The 21621-nt window shown below is 37.7% G+C and overlaps 1 protein-coding gene across 13 annotated transcripts in view; it reads left to right on the top strand.

Moving 5' to 3' along the window:
- The window catches only part of TENM1 (teneurin transmembrane protein 1), a 1181603-nt gene that overhangs the window by 816756 nt on the left and 343226 nt on the right, over window positions 1-21621 (top strand). For 12 of the 13 annotated variants that reach the window (XM_074324280.1, XM_074324286.1, XM_074324287.1 and 9 more), the window contains 2 exons: window positions 15607-15708; window positions 17102-17296. The exons of the other annotated variant lie outside the window; for it this stretch is intronic. In XM_074324280.1, coding sequence (XP_074180381.1) covers window positions 15607-15708; window positions 17102-17296 — 297 coding nt within the window. The remainder of the gene's footprint in view (window positions 1-15606; window positions 15709-17101; window positions 17297-21621) is intronic. 13 annotated transcript variants of the gene reach the window in all.

Genomic DNA, 21621 nt, shown 5'->3' with positions numbered 1-21621 from the left:
GTCCTGGACTTTTGCTTTTGGGAAGGATTTTGATGACTGGTTCAATTTCTTTACTGGTGATTGGTCTGTTTAGATTTTCCAGTTCTTTGTGATTCAGCCTAGGAAGGCTATATGTTTCTAAGAACTTGTCCATTTCTTCTAGGTTATTAAATTTGGCAGCATGTAGTCCTTCGTAGTATTCTTCGATGGCCCTTTTTATTCCTGTGGCATCCATGGAAACTTCCCCTCTTTCATTTCTGATTTTTTTATTCGTGTCTTTTCTTTTTTTATCTTAGTGAGTCTAGCCAAGGGTCTGTTAATTTTATGAATGTTTTAAAAGAGCCAGCTCATTTTCACATTAATTTTTTCTATTTTCTTTTTGTTCTCTATTTCATTTAGTTTTGCTCTGATTTTTATTATTTACTTCCTTCTACTTCCTTTGGGTTTCATTTGTTCTTCTTTTTCTACTTCTTTAAGGTATAACATGAGGTTATTTATCTGGGACTTTTCTTCTTCCTTGGAGTAGGCCCTTAATGATAGAAAGTTCCCTGTTATTACTGCTTTCACTGAAACCCCATAATTTTCATAGGATGTGTTTTCAATCTCATTTGTTTCTGTTAATATGTACTTTTTTTTTTATCTCTCCTCTTATTTTTTCTTTGATCCAGTTGCTTTTTAAAAGTATATTGTTTAATCTCCACATATTTGTGGGCTTTTCTCTGCTTTCTTTTTGCAGTTGATCTCCAATTTTAAAGCCTTGTGATGAGAAAATTTCCTTGGTATAATTTCAATCTGCTTAAATTTGCTCCAGCTAGTTTTATGTCTCAATATATTGTCTATCCTTGAGAATGTTCCACGTACACTAGAAAAGAATGTATAATCTGATATTCTAGGATGAAGTGCTCTATAAATGTCAGTTTTGTCCATTTCATCTAATGTGTCATTTAGAACTGGTATTTCTTTATTAATTCTCTGTTTGGATGATCTGTCCATAGCTGTCTATGATGTATTTAGGTCCCCTTCTGTAAGTATGTTTTGGTCAATTTCTCCCATTAGTTCTGTTAGTAGTTGTTTGGTATATTTCAGTGCTGCCTGATTGGAGGCATAAATATTTACGACTGTTATGTCTTCTTGTGGTATAGTTCCCTTTATCATTATAAAATATCCATCTTTACTCTTATTACCTTTTTTTATCCTGAAGTCTGTTTCATCTGATACAAGTGTGACTACACCTGATTTTCTCTGAATACGATTGCTTGGAGTGTCAATTTCTACCCTTTCACTTTGAGTCTGTATTTGTCCTTGTAGCTGAGATATGTCTCTGAGGCAGCATATGTTTGGGTGTTTTGTGTTTTTTTTTCCAGTCTGCTACTCTGTGCCTTTTATTGGTGAGTTAGTCCATGTACATTTAGGGTGATTATTGATATATGAGGATTTCCTATATCCATTTTGCCTTTTTTTTTTCCTGGTATCTTGGTGTCTCCATTGTTTCTTTGCCTTTTTGTTGCAGTCTGTTATTTCGGTGTGGTGGTATTCTATGATTTTTCCCTCTGTTGTTGTTGTTTCTTTTTCCTTTTCTTACGTTATATATTTCAGTTCTGGATTTTTTTTTGTGAGGTTACCATTAAGTTTATGTAAAAGAAAGTTTCATATTTACAGTATTCCCTTTTCTTCAGCATGCTTCCTTTCTCCATTCCCCTTTGCCATTTCAGACCTTTACTCTCTCCCCTTTTATGTTTTTGTTGTCACAATTTATCCCTATTTATGCTGTGAGTTTATTTCTGCCTTGCAGTTGCAAGTTGTCTTTTTCCAATGTTTTTTGAATTCTTTTTTTCTTCTTCTTTACCCTGTATGTTATGTTTAAGTGTATAGTGTCTTGTTTGGTGTAGCGGTTGCCATTTCCTGCTTCTGTCTGTCTGTAATACTCATGGATTCATATTCGTTTGATTTTTTTGTTTCAGGTCAAATAACCTCCTTCAGTATTTCTTGTAATGCGGGTCATGTGTTAGAAAATTCCCTCAGCTTCTGTATGACTGGAAAGATCTTTATTCCTCCTTCATATATAAAGGATATCTTTGCTGGACATATTATCCTTGGCTCATAATTTCTCTCTTTAAATAGTTTGAATATTAGATTCCACTCATTCCGCACTTGTTGAGTTTCTGTCTAGAAAGTGATTCTACAGTAAGATTAAAAAGATCGAAGGCAAAGCTTCCTGGAGGCCAATATAAATAGAAAACATATTCTTTTTCATCACTGGTTATTTATGTGATCTTGCTGTAGCCATTCTCCTCCTGGGATTCCTAGATTGTCCCAATGTTTCTTTGATGCCTTGTGGAGATAGCAGCTTTCAAAACCCCCTATATTGCCTTTTCTCCTCATTTGCATTGCTGGAGTAAAGCTCTGTGCAGCAGTGTGGACCCAGGAATAGCTCTTAGATAAGTCAATAAAATGTAGGGATTTTATTTATTTTGATAGCAAACTTTATTAAAAGTTTGTTTTTTTTTTCTTTAGGACCATTTGTGACAACATGGATGGATCTTGAGATTATAGTGTTAAGCGAAATAAGTCAGACAGAAAAAGCAGAGAACCATATGATTTCACTGATATGTGGTATACAAACCAAAAACAACAAAAGAACATGACAAACAAATGAGAAACAAAAACTCATAAACACAGACAATAGTTTAGTGGTTACCAGAGGGTAAGGGGGGTGGGGGATGGTAGATGAGGGTAAAGGGGATCAAATATATGGTGATGGAAGGAGAACTGACTCTGGGTGGTGAACACTCAATGGGATTTATAGATGATGTAATACAGAATTGTACACCTGAAATCTATGTAACTTTACTAACAATTGTCACCCCAATAAACTTTAATTAAAAAAAAGTTTTTTCTATAATAGTTACATTCCCACAAGGCTGCTTCCATAAAGTTATCAGTAGGAGCTTGTATGAAATGAAATTCAACTATATTTACCTTTGAAAGCTTCTTCCATGGCCTCCTATTAACCATCCAGAGCAGGGGAAATCCAAATGTAAATGTAAAAACTGCCTCTACTGATTGGTACAAGAAAGCTAGATAAGTAGAAAATAGAGAAATAATTGTTCCATCTTGGAATAAAAAAAAAGATTCTCTGCCTTTCAATGATGACCTTTTAAATAAATGTATGATTTTATGGAAATAACTAATGTTTTAAAGAGTTAAAAGTAGTTAGCTCTTTGTCAAATATTATATTCCTGGCAGCCCAGTTATATTTCAGCAAGTGCCATGTGTCAATTTCTTATCCAGCTCAGTTTTCTAACACAAGGATGAGAGAACAGACCATCATAAACCTGCAGAAGACTATTTGATGTATTTATATAAGGTTGAGAAGAATAATGTCCTCTGATTGATAATAGGGTGGCTATCCACACAGCCACTGGATTTCTTCTGAGCTTTCTAAGAATCCCCAAACTGTACTAAATACCACTTTCTTCTTCTTGCTTCTATTCTGCCCAGGGAAGAACTCCCAAGTCTAGATCAGAAGTTCTCTAACTATGGAAGTTTATTTGAAGCATTGGTTCTCAATGCTTTAATGCAGTGGGTGCCTTCAAGATTACCTGCAGTATCTGTTAGAATGTAGACCACTGGGCTGCATTCCTCAGAGATAGATTCAGTAGATCTGGAGTGAAGCCCAGGCATGTGCATTGTAAGTGCCTCAGGTGATCCTACTGATACAGGTGGTCAAAAGTCCACAATGGAAGAAATGCCATTTCTCAACCCTCATATAAATTCTCATAGCTCAGGGGAAGATGCCAAGACCACTTCCTAGAATATCTCCTTCTAATTGGAAATAACTTATCCAAGTGAAACTAGATGAGGTAGATAGTTTGGATTGAAAAGGAAAAGCTGGTACATATGAGAAATATGAGTTTAATGGCCTAGAACACAAACTCAGAATTCAAGAATGCTAAGTATGGAAAACTTAGAGAAAAAAGTAAAAAGATGATTTTTTTGAAAACAACAAGAGTAAAACGTACATATCATCATAGTTCATGGACTTGGAATTTAAACCTATTATACTCAAATCTATTTTAAACTAGAAACAATTTTTAAATGAATTTTTATTGAGGTAGCATTGATTAATAACATAAACTTCAGATGTACAGCATTATAATTTTTAATGTCATTGTCAGAGACTGGCTTTTGTATAACTTTATACCATTTATTTTTTATTTATTTTTATTAGTTTCAGGTGTACAAAACAATGTAATAGTTAGACATTTACACCTCTCACAAAGTGATAATTCCCTCCCCCCAATCTTTTCGTCCAGATACTTATCAGAAGACCTATCAAAGTCCTTTTACAGTGTACATCTTTATGTCACCAGAACTAACTATGGGCACCTTGAAAACCTTCTTAATTCCCCTAAACCCTATTCTTCTCTAAGAATAGATTGAAGGGAAATTAATGGCATAGAACTGAGAAGAACTGACAGTCAAGAAAGCATTTCTCAACAAAATACTTAGGTTCTAATGCTTTCAGTCGTGGTGAATTTAATATGAACACTTACTTTAAAAGCCTTCCATTGTCACTTATTAATGAGAAAGAAATACTGATTATCATATTTAAGCTATCAAGATAGTAGATTAAATATTTTGAGGTTCTAGAGAATAAATTATTATTTGCTACAACCTGAATTTGTAAAATAAACAGTAGACTTGGTTTTCTGGTTGCATTTTTAAGCCCATTTTGCATTTGAGAAATGTCCTATAATACTAGTACATTTTTAGCTTTATCATGAATGTCTCATAAGAATACAATTCATCTAGAGTCTTCATGCACTTTAGAGACGAGGTTGATTTTTACTTCCACTCTTGAAGAGCCAACTCAGCAAATCCAGGGTGCTTTTAATAATTCAGAACTACATGTGACATCTTACAGAAATTTTTGCCACTTGATTTTAAATAGTAAGTGCTCCATAGACGGCAGAGAGTAAGACTATTATTGGCCCAGAGTTCTTTTTTTAAAAAAATTTTACTAGTTTCAGGTGCACATGACAAAGCAAAACTTACACGTTTATCATTCATATCCCTAACACTGTGTGAACCCCCCTCCCCCTATCCACTATCCCTCTGACATCGCACAGAGCCATTACATTTCCACTGTCTCTATTCCTAATGCTGTGCTCCGCTTCCTGTAACAATATACATACAAATATATAAATATACATACATATATATATATATATATATATATATATTTATTTATTTATTTATTTATATAAAATTATAGTTGTCATTCAGTATTGTTCAGCTTCAGGTGTACTGTGCAGAGATCAGGCATCTACATCATCCCTGAGGTGGTCTCCCAAATGGGACATATGTCCATCAGATACCCTACAACATCTTTACATTATTGATTACGTTCCCCAAATTAATTTTCAAAACCCCGTGGCCATCTTGTGGTTACCGACTATTTCCTAAACCTCTCACCTTCCCCTTGTCCCCACCCCCCCGCCCCTCTAGCAACCCTCAGTATTTCCTCTATGTCTCCAAAACTGTTTCTGATTAGTTCATTCACGTATTCTTTTCTTTAGATTCCGCATATAAGTGAGATCATATGGTATTTGTCTTTCTCTGTCTGACTTATTTCACTTAACATAATGTTCTCTAGGTCCATCCATGTTGTTGCAAATGGTAAGATTTCTTTCTTCTTTATGGCTGTGTAATACTCCGTTGTATAAATATATCACAGTTTCTTAATCCAGTCATCTACCGAGGGGCATTTCAGTTGTTTCCATGTCTTGGCTATTGTGTATAGTGCTGCAATAAACATAAGAGTGCATAAAGATTTTTGAATTGGACTTTTGGATTTCTCCGGATAGATACCTAGGAGTGGGATTGCTGGATCATAAGGTAGTTCCATTTTCAGATATTTGAGATACCTCCATACTGTTTTCCATAGTGGCTGCACCGATCTGCATTCCCACCAACAGTGCACAAGCGTTCCCTTTTCTCCACATCCGCGCCAGCACTTGTTGTTTGTTGATTTATTGATGATAGCCATCTTGACTGGGGTGAGGTGGTATCTCATTGTGGTTTTTATTTGCATTTCTCTGATGGTTAGTGAGGTTGAGCATTTCTTCATATGTCTGTTTGCCATCTGTATGTCCTTTTTAGAAAAATGTCTCTTCATGTCCTCTGCCCATTTTTTAATTGGGTTGTTTGTTTTTTTGGAGTTCAGTTGAGTGAGTTTTTTATAAATTTGTGATATTAACCCCTTATCAGATATGTCATTGGCAAATATCTTTTCCCATTCAGTAGGATCCCTTTTTGTTTTATTGATAATTTCCTTTGCTGTGGAAAAGCTTTTTAGTTTGATATAATTCCACATGTTTATTTTTTCTCTTACTTCCCTCGCGCAAGGGGATATATCAGTAAAAATCTTATCCGGGTAATGTCTGTGAAATTTCTTCTTGTATTTTCTTCTAGGAATTTTATGGTTTCAGATCTTACATTTAAGTCTTTAAGCCATTTTGGATTTATTTTTGTATATGGTGTAAGGAGGTGGTCCAGCTTCATTTTTTTGCATGTGTCTGTCCAGGTTTCCCAGCACCATTTATTGAATAGGCTGTCTTTACCCCACCGTATATTCTTGCTTCCATTGTCATAGATTAAATGGCCATAAAGCCATGGATTTATTTCTGGACTCTTTATTCTCTTCCATTGATCTCTGTGTCTGTTTTTATGCCAGTACCATGCTGTTTTGATTACTGTAGCCTTGTAGTACAATTTGATGTCAGGTATTGTTATACCTCCCACTTTGTTCTTATTTCTCAAGATTGCTGAGGCTATTCGGGGTATTTTATGATCCCATATAAATTTTAGGATTATATGTTCTATTTCTGTGAAAAATGTCATTGGTAATTTGATAGGAATTGCTTTGAATATGTATATTGCCTTAGGCAGTATGGACATTTTAACTATATTAATTCTTCCTATCCATGAACATGGTATGAATTTCCATCTATTTGTATCTTCTTTCATTTCTTTCTTCAGTGTCTTATAATTTTCTGAGTACAGACCTTTGACTAATTTCGTTAAATTTATTCCCAGGTATTTTATAGTCTTTGGAGAAATTGTAAATGGGATTGCTTTTGTAATTTCTCCTTCTGATGTTTTATTGTTGGTATATACAAATGCAACTGATTTCTGAATATTAATTTTGTATCCTGCTACTTTACTAAATTCATCTATCAGCTCTAATAGTTTCTTGGTGGAGTTTTTAGGGTTCTCTATATATAGTATTATATCATCTACATATGATGACAGCTTTACTTCCTCCTTACCAATTTGGATGCCTTTTATTTCTTATCCTTGTCTGATTGCTGTGGCTAGAACTTCCAGCACTATGTTGAAGAAGTGGAGAAAGTGGGCAGCCTTGCCTTGTTCCTGATCTTAAGGGGAATGGTTTTAGATTTTCCCCATTGAGTATGATCTTAGTTGTGGGTTTATCATATATGGCCTTTATTATGTTGAGATATGATCCCTCTATTCCCAATTTCTTAAGGGTTTTATCATAAATGGCTGTTGGATTTTATCAAATGCTTTGTCTGCATCTATCGATAAGATCATGTGATTTTTATTTTTTATTTTGTTAATGTGGTGTATCACATCAATTGATTTGCGGATGTTGAACCACCCTTGCATACCATGGATTAATCCCACTTGATCATGGTGTATGATCTTTTTAATGTATTGTTGAATTCTGTTCGCTAATATTTTGTTGAGGATTTTTGCATCTATGTTTATTTGGGATATCAGCTTGTAGTTTTCTTTTTTTGTGGTGTCTTTGTCTAATTGTGGGATCAGGGTGATAGTGACATCGTAAAGGGGGGTGGGGGGTGGGGGGGGAGGTGAGGGTAAGGGGGATCGAATATATGGTGATGGAAGAACTGACTCTGGGTGATGAACATACAATGGGATTTATAGATGATGTAATACAGAATTGTACACCTGAAATCTATGTAATTTTACTAACAATTGTCACCCCAATAAATTTAATTTTAAAAAAAAAAAAAAAAAAAAAAAGAGTGTTTGGGAAAAAAATGGCGGTGTGAGGTAAGCCTCTGTAAAGCTCCCCTGGAATTTACAAAGAATCGAACAACAAAAACTCCACAAAGGACTCCCTGCACAGCAGACAGGCAAGACGAAGAGGCCCACTACCGACTGAAATCACCTACAGGTGGGAGATTCGCGAGAGTGGGGGGAAGATGAAATGGAGAAGTGCGCGGAGACGGAGCCGCGCAGGTGCAGGACACAGACCTAGCTCAGTACGCCGAGCTCGCTGCTTCCCAGAACTATCGCAGCTGCAGGAGATCGGACTGCTAGGGCTCCGCCAGGGCTCCACAGGGCTGAGGGGACAGCATATAACACGGCTGAACCCAACGCTCACGGCAGAGACCTCGGAGAAAAGACTGAGGGAAAAAGGCTGAAAACGGTGGTTTAAGCCCACACTGCTGAGCAGAGAACAGAGCCTTAGGCACTGAGACTAGCTGCCCCCTCCCTCCCCTCCCAGAGCACACCCCGCCCCCACATGCCCGGTGCTAGAAGCCAAACAGTAGCAAAGTCAGATCAAAACAACAGAAAATTTGCTGTTTTGAGAACTGTGGACCGCAGACACAAATCCACAGCCCAACTAGTTCTGGCAAAGGGGAGACAGCTAGGGAAGCAGGACCGGCTGTGGTGGTGGTCGCCGCCATTGCTCTGGACCACCTCTAACAACTCACCCCGCCCATGTCCCCACCTATCTGGGTGGATCCCTGAAGGAGTAAACAGAACCGCTGAAACATACGGGCTCTGAATCAGGAGCTGGAAGAGCTTTGGAACATCAAAAGCTCTCTGCATACCCACCGGGACACTGCGCCCTGTGACCTAGACGAACTATTAACAGAGGAGAAGCCCATCTGCCAGGGAATCACCCCATTGTGTGAGAAGCTAGAGTAGTGCAGAGAAAACATAGCACTACCTTGTGAGAGAGAAAAAAAAGCCGGCAGTCAGAGAAAAACTAAAACATTTTACCAACAAGTACTGGAAAACAAAAGAAAGACCTCTTACTATCAACTTGTTGCAGAAGTCACTCCTGTAGATGTCTAGGAAGAAAAATAGTAAACCAGTAAACGCCATGAATAACCAAGGCAACAAGATAGCTCAGAAAGAAAGTGAAAAATCTCCAGAAAAGGCACTTAAAGATACAGAAATGTGTGACTTAAATGACAGAGAATTCAAGATTGCAGTTCTGAAAAAACTCGAGATAGAAGAAAAAACAGATAGGCAGTTAAATGAACTCAGAAACTCAATCAAAGAACAGCATGAGCATTTTACGAAAGAGATTGAAATCTTAAAAAAGAACCAAATAGAATTTCTGGAGATTAAGAACTCAATAGAAGAAATTAAGAATGAAATAACCAGCTTAGGTAGTAGAGCTGACCAGATGGAGGAAAGAATCAGTGACATCGAAGATAGAAACCTGGAAATGACACAGATGGAAGAAGAAAGAGACTTGAGACTTAAAAGAAATGAAAGAACTCTACAAGAACTTTCTGACTCCATCAGAAAGAGCAACATAAGAATAATGGGCATACCAGATGGGGAAGAAAGAGAGAAGGGAACAGAGAATATATTCAAACAAATTGTCGATGAGAACTTCCCAAATTTGTGGACAGAACTGGACCCTCGAATCCAAGAAGCAAATAGAACACCTAGTTACCTCAATCCCAACAGGCCTTCTCCAAGGCATATTGTATTGAAGCTGTCTAAAATCAACTACAAAGAAAGAACCCTCAAGGCAGCCAGGGAAAAGAAGACGATAACTTACAAAGGAAAGCCCATTAGATTAGTATCAGATTTTTCAGCAGAAACTCTACAAGCCAGGAGGGAGTGGAACCAAATATTCAAACTATTGAAAGAGAGAAATCATGAGCCAAGAATAATATATCCAGCAAAGATATCCTTTAGATATGAAGGAGGAATAAAGACATTTCCAGACATACAGAAGATGAGGGAATTTTCTAATACACGACCTGCACTACAAGAAATACTAAAGGAGGCCATTCGACCACCATCAACAGGGACAATTTGTGGCAACCAAAACTCAAAAAGGGGGAGAGTAAAGGCCTGAACCAGAATATGGGAATGGAGATAGTCAGCGTGCTAAAGAAAATGGAATACTCTAAATATCAAACTTTCTTTTACATAAACTTAAGGGTAACCACTCAAAAAAAATCCAGAACTGAAATATATACTGAAATAAAAGAAGAAACAGAGGAAAACATCATAGAATACCACCACACAGAAATAATAGACAACAACAAAAAGGCAAAGAAACAATGGAGACACAGCCTTACCAGAAAACTAAAGATAGAATGACAGGAAATCCTCACATATCAATAATCACCCTAAATGCAAATGGACTGAATTCACCAATAAAAAGGCACGGAGTAGCAGATTGTATCAAAAAACTAAATCCAACCACATGCTGTCTCCAATAGACACATCTCAGCTACAAGGACAAGCATACACTCAAAGTGAAAGGGTGGAAATTGACACTCCAAGCAAATGATACCCAGAAAAAATCAGGTGTAGCCATAATGATATCAGATGAAACAGACTTCAAGGTGAAAAAGATAACAAGAGACAAAGATGGACATTTCATAATCGTGAAGGGGACTGTACAACAAGAAGACATAACAGTCATCAATATTTATGCCCCCAATCAGGGAGCACCGAAATACACCAAGCAACTACTAACAGAACTAAAGGGAGAAATTGACCAAAACACAATTATACTAGGGGACTTAAATACATCATTGACAGCTATGGATAGATCATCCAAACAGAAAATAAATAATGAAATGGTAGCCCTAAATGACACATTTGATGAAATGGACATAATTGACATTTATGGAGCACTTCATCCTAAAACATCATACTATATATTCTTCTCTAGTGTACACGGAATATTCTCAAGGATAGATCATATATTGGGACATAAAATTAGTCCCAACAAATTTAAGAAGACTGAAATCTTACCATGCATATTCTCAGATCACAAGGCTTTGAAGTTGGGTATCAACTATAAAAACAATGCGGGAAAAAACAAAAATACATGAAGATTAAACAACATACTTTTAAAGAAGGACTGGGTCAAAGAAGAAGTTAGAGTCGAGATCAAAAGATACATAAAAACAAATGACAAGGAAAATAAATCCTACCAAAATTTTTTGGATGCAGCAAACGCAGTTTTAAGAGGGAAACTTATCTCATTACAGGCCTATCTCAATCATAGACACAGAAAATGGTTTGGTGGTTGCCAGAGGGTAAGGGGGTTGGGGGTTGGGGGGTTGGAGATGAGGGTAAGGGGGATCGAATATATGGTGATGGAAGGAGAACTGACTCTGTGTGATGAACACACAATGGGATTTATAGATGATGTAATACAGAATTGTACACCTGAAATCTATGTAATTTTACTAACAATTGTCACCCCAATAAATTTAATAAAATAAAATTTAAAAAAAAAATAGTGTTTGGGTGTCTTCCCTCCCTCTGTATTTTTTGGAAGTGTTTGAGGAGAATAGTTGATAATTCTTTTTTGAACATTTTGTAAAATTCACCTGTAAAGCCATCTGGTCCAGGGTTTTGTTTGCTGGGAGATTGTTGATTACTGATTCAATTTCCTTTGTGGTAATCAGTCTATTCAGGTTTTCTGTTTCTTCTTGAGTTAGCCTTGGAAGGTTGAATGCCTCTAGAAAATTGTGCATTTCTTCCAGGTTGTCAAATTTGTTGGCATACAGTTGCTCATAGTAATTTCTTAAAATGTTTGTATTTCTGCAGTGTCTGTTGTCACTTCTCTTTCATTTCTGATTTTATTAATTTGGGTCCTCTCTCTCTTTTTTAAATGAGTCTGGCTATAGGTTTGTCAATTTCGTTTATCTTCTCTAAAAACCAACTCTTGGATTCATTGATCATTTGTATTGTTTTTCTGGTTTCTATTTCATTTATTTCCTCTCTGATCTTTATTATCTCCTTCCCTGTACTCCCTTTGGGCTTATTTTGTTTTCTTTTTCCAGATCCCTTAAGTGTGAAGATAAACTGTTGATTAGTGATGTTTCTTGTTTCTTTAGTAGGCCTGCAATGCTACGAACTTCCCTCTTAGGACTGCTTTCGCGGCATCCCATAGATTTTGGGTCGTTGTATATTCATTTTCGTTTGTCTTGAGATATCTTTTGATTTCTTCCTTGATCTCCTGCTTGACCCATTCATTATTTAGTAACATATTATTCAGCCTCCATGAATTTGTGTGTCTTCCAGTTTTTTTCCTGTAGTTCATTTCTAATTTCATAGCACTGTGGTCAGAGAAGACAATTGGTATGATTTCAATTTTCTTAAATTTATCAAGACTTGCTTTGTGGCCTAACATATGGTCTATCTTAGAGAATGTTCCATGTGCGCTTGAGAAGAACGTATATTCTGCAGCATTGTGGTGAAATGCTCTGAAAATATCGATTAAATCCAAGTGGTTCAATGTATTGTTTAAGGCAGTTGTTTCCGTATTGATTTTCTGTCTGGAACACCTGTCCCTTGCAGTAAGAGGTGTGTTGAAATCCCCTACTATGATAGTGTTACTGTTTATCTCTGTCTTTATGTCAGCCAATATCTGTTTTATATATTTAGGTGCTTTTATGTTGGGTGCGTAAATGTTTACTAGGGTTATGTCCTCTTGTCAGATCGATCCGTTTATTTTTATATAGTGCCCATCTTTCTCTTTCAATATTTTCTTCATTTTAAAGTGTATTTTGTCAGAAATAATTATTGCCACTCCAGCTTTTTTCTCATTTCCATTTGCATGAAATATCTTACTCCAACCCTTCACTTTCAGCCTGTGTTTGTCTTTTGATCTTAGGTGAGTCTCTTGTAAACAGCATATACAAGGGTCTTGCTTTCTTATCCACTCAGCCACCCTATGTCTCTTGATTGGAGCATTTAATCCGTTTACATTTAAAGTGATTATTGATAGGTACATAGTTATTGCCATTTTTAAATTTGTAGTTAGATTGTTTTCATCTTTCTTCTATTTACAGAAGTCCTTTTAGTATTTCTTGCAATGCTGGCTTGGTGGTAATAAATTCCTTTAGCTTATTCTTTTCTGGGAAGCTCTTTATCTCCCCGTCAATTTTAAATGATAGCCTTGCTGGATAAAGCAACCTAGGCTGTAGGCCTTTGTATTCCATCACTTTGACTATCTCCTACCACTCCCTCCTGGCCTTCAATGTTTCTGTAGAAAAGTCATTTGACAGTCTTACAGGAGTTCCCTTGTATGTAACCGGCTGTCTTTCTCTTGCTGCTTTCAGCATTCTTTCTTTGTCTTTAACCTTTGCCATTTTAACTATAATGTGTCTTGGTGTGGACCTATTTGGGTTTATCCCTGCTGGAACTGTCTGCACTTCCTGGGCTTGTATGTCGGTTTCTTTCACCAGGTTAGGGAAGTTTTCGGACATTATTACTTCAAATATGTTCTCGATCCCTTGCTTCCTCTCTTCACCTTCTGGTATTCCTATGACGCGCATGTTGTTGGGCTTGATGTTATCCCATAGGTCTCTTAAACCATCTTCATTTTTTTTTATTCTTTTTTCTTTCTGTTGTTCTGTTTGGGTGATCTCTGCTAACTTGTCTTCTAAGTCGCTGATTCGATCCTCTGCTTCATCTAACCTGCTGTTAATTCCTTCAAGTGAGTTCTTTATTTTGGTAATTGTGTTCTTTAGCTCTAACTGGTTGTTCATTATGATTTCTACATCCTTCTTGATGTCCTCTCTAAGCTCCTTAAACATTCTTATCATCAGTGTTATGAACTCTGTCTCTGATAGGTTGGTTACCTCTACTTTATTTGGTTCCATTTCTGGAGGTTTCTTCTGTTCTTTTATTTGGGACATGTTTCTTTGTTTCCCCATTCTGGCTGACTCTCCGTGTTTGCTTCAATGTATTAGGTAGATCCCCTAGAGTTCTTAGTTCTTGCTGGGCTATCTCATGTAGTATGTGTCCTTTATATTTGACTTGCACTACTTCGTTCTTCTCCTCTGCGTGTGCTCCAACGGTGACTCTTGTGTTGTATATATTGTCCTGTTAAAGAAGATCTGTAATTGCTTTTCGCTTGTGAGTAGGTGGGGTTAACTCCTAGGCTGACTAGTTGTGAGACTTGGCTCTGCCTGCTGCAGGGTGTTCTGCTGCGTGAGGGTTGACCGCTTAAATGTGGTTTGGCCTCTATGGGTTCTTGTGCCTCTTAAGCTGGGCCCTGGTAGGGCAATTTCAGAAAAAAGCAAATCACCAAGCACAACAACAACAACAAAGAAAAAATAAAATACATTCACATGTAAAAAACAACCGACAACCCCCACTCAGCACAGGCAAAGATATCAAAGATATAAAGACAAAACAAAACAAAACAAAAAGCAGCGCCAGTCTTGGCTTAAGCCCACCAAGTAATCTCCAGGTTGTCCTCTGCTCTACCAAAGAGTCACCTGCGTATTGTGCAGGTAGAGCCGGTTACCTGGTGCCCAGAGTGACGTTGGGACTGCAGATTTAGACGCGTGGCGGTGAGGGGTCTGGACGGTAGTTTTTACAAAGCCAGTGCAGTTTCTGCCCTTGCCTGCACATATGCACACTGAGAGTAGTACCACCAGCTCTGTGTCCAGTTCTCCTGAGTCTTAGGGCACTTCTTCCCTGTGTGTGTGTGTGGCGGGCGGGAGATTTCTCAGCTGCTGAAAGCTGGGAGCTGGGTCTGCCGCTTCCTGCTGATCCCTGGGAGTGCCTCCGCCAATGTAATTGTCCCGCCCTAGGCAGGCCAGAAAGGGTGGGGGCTGGGGATGGAAGGAGGGGTCTTCTTTTTCCCAGCCCAGTTGTGTCACACTCTTCCCGCAGGCCTGAAAAGGTGGTGGCTGGGGACGGAGGAGTCCCCTCTCTCCTAGGCCAGCAAAAACCACACTCCTCTCAGCCTCCTCCCTGGGCCAAAGCTGCCCGCCAGACTTTCCAGAGCCTGAGAGCACCAAGGCTCCTCTATAATCTGACACTGTTCCCTCAGGGGCCAGTTCAAGTCTCTGGAAGGGTGGGGTTAGGATTGGAAGAGTGGGGTGAGGGGCCCAGGTATGGAGTTTGTGTCCTTTGTCCGGACTAAGTCTTAACTGGTGGTATCAACTGAGGTTATTGCCTCAAATGCTAGATATGCGGCCCCCACGGCAGGAGAGGTCTGCTGTGGTATGCAGGGTAAAGAGTCCACCTCCTGGCTTTTGTGTTCTCTCTTCCATCCTGGGATCCCCTGCGTCTCTGCAGCTGCGGATGTGGTTGCCCCGCCCTGCAAGTAATCCCTGCGCGAGTCTCTTCGCTGTTCTGCGTGATGAGCAGAGTCCTTTGATGTGTTATAAGTGTCCCGTTTCTGATAAGATCCGGCGGAGAACTCAAAAAGTGTGCCCCGCTGCCGCCATTCCTATGACGTCACTCCTGGCCCAGAGTTTTTACAATTTAAAAAAATCAAGGACTCTCCAGCTGGTAGATTTGTTCATTTTTTTTCTCTTTTTTTCCCTATTATAGAAATAATGGATGACTGTTCAACTAACTGCAATGGAAATGGAGAATGTATTTCTGGCCATTGTCATTGTTTCCCAGGATTCCTTGGGCCTGACTGTGCTAGAGGTAATGTTGCTCTGTTATCCTGATTGATTTAGGGAAACTGATGTCTTTTGAGAACTCAGAAGGAAGAGGAGTGGTACTACTGTTCATAGTAGCAGCAGCAATAGCAACAGCACCGCCCACCTCACTACCGAAATTTAAGCACCTATTCTGTCAGGCACTGTTCTAAGCACTTTGTGTTATGTCTTTTAATTCCTACCATAGTCTTATGAGATAAATCTGCTATTATTCCAGTTTTATGGGCAAAGGAACAACCTCACAGAGGTGAAATAACTTAAGCAAGGTTACCTAACAGCTGGGATTTGTACCTAGATCATCTGGACCCAAACACTACATGATACTTCTATATCCTTCATATACTGAATCATAATGTATAGGTAGACTTTAAATGTGAGCAAAGTAGGTAACTGCTTATGCACACCCATGTAAGCTAGGAGTGTGCAATCACCAACCACGTAAGTAGCCTAGAAAGTAAAGGCTGGAAAGTCAGAAATTAAACTTAGCAAACTACTGTTTCCTAGACTTGCCCAGTTTAATTCTTGAAAAGCTTTAGGTAAATCATATCATGTTTTCCCATAGGCTTACAGTTATGACTTTAGAGATGCTTTCTGTCCATTTTCAATGTGTTCTTGAAGTTCTGTCTGCTAATACTTTAATCTCAGGTTTCTTAGCCACTCAATTTCTTAAGATTAAATTGTATTCAACAGGGAATTCTACAGCACTTGCTAGGTTCCAAGTACCGTGATATATCTTGGGGGTAGGAGGGATAGGAGTGGAGGTGACGGCTGGTAATAAAGAAATGAATAAGACAGAAGATGTGGGCTCTGCCATCAAGGAGTCAAAGTTTTAGTAGTAAGACAAACAATGACAAAGTAAGTAAGTGTTCTAATAAAAGTCTGCACAGTGTGTAATGGGAGTAGACATCGGTCCAGCATGAATCTCTTTAAATGCACAACCTTTTAAAGGTAGTATTCTATAATATTAATAACTCCCTATTTATTAGTTTTTCAAATTTTCAGGTTTTTCTTCCTAAAAGTAGCATATATCTGCTTGAGGACGAAAAGCCATAAGAGAGAAAATGCCTAGCTTGTAATAATAGTAATAATAATAATAATAATAATAATAACAGCAATAATTAAATTATGTGGTGGAATCAGAATCAAACAATTGAAATAAGTTCTTCATTCAGGATAGTTTTATAATTTATCTTTACCGCCCTCCCATAAAAGGAAAATTCTGTTTGTAATCATGAACATGTGCCTATTTAATGTAGTCTAAGACAGGAATAGTACATTTTTTTTTGCCCGAAATGTTATATAAGAATCAATGGAGAATTGCTCTTTGGAGATGTTAAAAGCATTATGAGAACATTATAAGTTAATTTGCCACTCTTCAGATTCGTGCCCTGTGCTGTGTGGTGGGAATGGAGAATATGAGAAAGGACACTGTGTCTGCCGAAATGGCTGGAAGGGGCCAGAGTGCGACGTTCCAGAAGAGCAATGCATTGACCCAACTTGCTTTGGTCATGGCACCTGCATCATGGGAGTCTGCATCTGTGTGCCAGGATACAAAGGAGAAATATGCGAAGAAGGTCAGATCTCCATTTTAATCTACTGTTTCAGGCTTTTCTCTCACTGAATTATCCAAGGCTCTATTCTGTGCTTCCAGTAGAGACAGAAGTGATATTTGTAAACCATAAGTGTTCAACATGTCTGCTTAGTATGTGGAGCAGGGAGTTGGAGTCAGGGGAGCTCATTTCTCTCCTGACAATCTCTAATATTAACAAGAGGCTTTGTTTGTGACACTTGAAGAGCAGTAATGAAAAATGGGAACCCCCTCCCTTATTTTAACATTGTCTTATAACTTGAGAATTTCCATATTGATGATTTTAGGTGTTAATTCATATGTTTTCATTATTACAGAGTGCATTAGGCTACATCTTATTTTAAACCACATAATAATATATACACATTTGGAACCATTTTGTGAATGTTTTCTTGTGAGTGATTTGTAATTACTGTTATTACTGCTACATATTATTTATCTTTACATATCTCATACTGAAACATGACCCCCACGCCTAAGGAAGCAGAATTACCACTAATGAGTTTCAAGTCAGTGCCTTTATATTAAAATGCACCCCAAACGAGCCTTTACACATACACACAAAAAAACATTTCTTGAAATGGCAATAGTCTTATCATTTAAAGAGATACATTGGAAAAGAAGTGTACTAGTAATCAGACATTTCCATACCACATTCCTCAAATAAGACTGACTTTAGAAATAATATTAAACCATTACCATGGGAGATGGGCTCATCACAACTGTTGTTCAGGAACAAGGCTGTTCAAAATGCACTACAATTTTTTTTTAATACAATTTATTGGGGTGACAATTGTTAATAAAATTACATAGATTTCAGGTGTACAATTCTGTATTACATCATCCATAAATCCCATCGTGTGTTCATCACACAGAGTCAGTTCTCCTTCCATCACCATATATTTGATCCCCCTTACCCTCATCTCCCACCCCCCACCCCCCACCCCCCTTACCCTCTGGTAACCACTAAACTATTGTCTGTGTCTATGAGTTTCTGTTTCTCATTTGTTTGTCTTGTTCTTTTGTTGTTTTTGGTTTATATACCACATATCAATGAAATCACATGGTTCTCTGCTTTTTCTTTCTTTTTTTTTTTAAATTTTTTTTTATTAAATTTATTGGGGTGACAATTGTTAGTAAAATTACATAGATTTCAGGTGTACAATTCTGTATTACATCATCTATAAATCCCATTGTGTGTTCATCACCCAGAGTCAGTTCCCCTTCCATCACCATATATTCGATCCCCCTTACCCTCATCTCCCACCCCCCACCCCCCACCCCCTTACCATCTGGCAACCACGAAACTATTGTTTGTGTCTATGAGTTTCTGTTTGTCTTCTTTTGTTGTTTTTGGTTTATATACCACATATCAGTGAAATCACATGGTTCTCTGCTTTTTCCGTCTGACTTGTTTCGCTCAGCATTACTCTCTCAAGATCCATCCATGTTGTCACAAATGTTCCTATATCATCTTTTCTTACCGCCAAATAGTATTCCATTGTGTATATATACCACATCTTCTTTATCCATTCATCTATCGAAGGACATTTTGGTTGTTTCCATGTCTTAGCCACCGTAAACAAAGCTGCAATGAACATTGGAGCACACGTGTCTTTATCTCTAAATGTTTTCAGATTTTTTGGGGAGATACCCAGGAGAGGGATTGCTGGGTCATATGGCAATTCTATTTGTAATTTTTTGAGGGACCTCCACACTGCCTTCCATAACGGCTGTACTAGTCTGCATTCCCACCAACGGTGTATGAGGGTTCCTTTTTCTCCACAGCCTCTCCAACACTTGTTACTATTTGTCTTGTTGATGATAGCCATTCTGACTGAGGTGAGGGGATATCTCATTGTGGTTTTGATCTGCATTTCTCTGATGATTAGTGATGTTGAGCATTTTTTCATATGTCTATTTGCCATTTGTATGTCCTCTTTGGAGAAATGTCTCTTCAAGTCCTCTGCCCATTTTTCAATTGGGTTGTTTGTTTGTTTTTTTGTTATTGAGTTGAATGGGTTCCTTGTATAATCTGGATATTAGCCCCTTATCAGAGGCATTGCTTGCAAAAATCTTCTCCCATTCAGTTGGTGGCCTCTTTATTTTGTCGATGGTTTCTTTTGCTGTGCAGAAGCTTTAAAGTTTCACATACTCCCATTCGTTTATTTTAGCTTTTACTTCCATTGACTTTGGAGTCAAATTCATAAAATGCTCTTTGAACCCAAGGTCCATAAGTTTAGTACCTATGTTTTCTTCTATGCAGTTTATTGTGTCAGGTCTTATGCTTAAGTCTTTGATCCATTTTGAACTAACTTTGGTACATGGTGACAAATAGCAGTCCAGTTTCATTCTTTTGCACGTGGCTATCCAATTCTCCCAGCACCAATTATTGAAGAGGCTGTCTTTCCAACATTGTATGTTTTTAGCTTCTTTGTCAAAAATTGTCTGTCCATATTTATGTGGTTTCATTTCTGGGTTCTCAATTCTACTCCATTGATCTATGTGTCTGTTTTTCTGCCAATACCATGCTGTTTTGATTATTGTAGCCCTGTAGTACAAGCCAAAGACAGGAAGTGTGATACCTCCATTATTGTTCTTTTTTCTTAAGATTGCTTTGGCTATTCAGGGTCTTTTGTGGTTCCAAACAAATCTGATGATTTTTCATTCTATTTCTTTAAAACATGCCATTGGGATTTTGGTGGGGATTGCATTGAATCTGTATATTGCTTTGGGTAATATGGCCATTTTAACTATGTTGATTCTTCCAATCCATGAGCATGGAATGACTTTCTATTTCTTGCGTCTTCTTCAATTTCTTTCAAAAATGTCTTCTGGTTTTCAGCATATACGTCTTTCATGGCCATGGTTAACTTTATTCCGAGGTATTTTATTCTTTTTGCTGCAATTGCAAAACGAGTTGTTTTTTGTATTTCTTTTTGTGAGATTTCATTGTTAGTATATAGGAAGGCAAAGGACTTTTGTGCATTGATTTTGTAGCCAGCAACTTTACTGTATTCGTTGATTGTTTCTAATAGCTTTTTGGTGGATTCTTTATGGTTTTCTATATATAGCATCATGTCATCTGCAAAGAGTGATAATTTAACTTCTTCATTCCCAATTGGGATGCCTTTTATTTCTTTCTCTTGCCTGATTGCTCTGGCAAGGACTTCCAACACTATGTTGAAAAGCAGAGGTGATAGGGGACAGCCCTGTCGTGTTCCTGAACGTAGAGCAAAGGGCTTCAGTTTTTCACCATTAATTATGAGATTAGCTGAGGGCTTGTCATATATGGCCTTTATTATGTTAAGGTATTTTCCTTCTATACCCATTTTATTAAGTGTTTTAATCATAAATGGATGTTGTATCTTGTCAAATGCTTTTTCTGCATCAATTGATATAATCATATGATTTTTGTCCTTTATTTTGTTTATGTGATGTATCACATTGATGGATTTGCGTATGTTGAACCATCCTTGTGCCCCGGGGGTGAACCCCACTTGGTCGTGATGAATAATCTTTTTAATGCATTGTTGTATTCGATTTGCTAGAATTTTATTTAGGATTTTTGCATCGGTATTCATCAGAGATATTGGTCTGTAGTTTTCTTTTTTTGTGCTGTCCTTACCAGGTTTTGGTATCAGGGTAATGTTGGCCTCATAAATGAGTTAGGGAGTACTGTCTCTTCTTCAATTTTTTGGAAGAGTTTGTGCAGAATTGGTATTAGATCCTCTTTGAAGGTTTGGTAGAATTCACTAGTGAAGCCATCTGGTCCCGGACTTTTGCTTTTGGGAAGGTTTTGGATGACTGATTCAATTTCGTTACTGGTGATCGGTCTGTTTAGATTTTCCAGTTCTTCATGGTTCAGCCTTGGAAGGCTATATGTTTCTAAGAACTTGTCCATTTCTTCTAGGTTGTTGAATTTGGTGGCATATAGTCCTTCATAGTATTCTTGGATGATCCTTTGTATTTCTGTGGTGTCCGTGATAACTTCCCCTTTCGTTTCTGATTTTGTTAATCAGTGTCTTCTCTCTTTTTATCTTAGTAAGTCTAGCCAAGGGTTTGTCAATTTTGTTAATCTTTTCAAAGAACCAGCTCTTTGTCACATTAATTTTTTCTATTGTCTTTTTGTTCTCTATTTCATTTAGTTCTGCTCTAATTTTTGTTATTTCCTTTCTTCTGCTGACCTTGGGTTTTACTTGTTCTTCTTTTTCTAGTTCTTTAAGGTGTAACATGAGGTTATTTATTTGGGAGTTTTCTTGTTTCTTGAGATAGGCTTGTAATGAGATAAATTTCCCTCTTAAAACTGCT

Source organism: Rhinolophus sinicus, chromosome X (assembly GCF_036562045.2).
Source record: "Rhinolophus sinicus isolate RSC01 chromosome X, ASM3656204v1, whole genome shotgun sequence".
NCBI lineage: Eukaryota > Metazoa > Chordata > Mammalia > Chiroptera > Rhinolophidae > Rhinolophus > Rhinolophus sinicus.
Note: the sequence above shows the minus strand (reverse complement) of the source record. Positions and strands in the feature narration are given on the sequence as shown.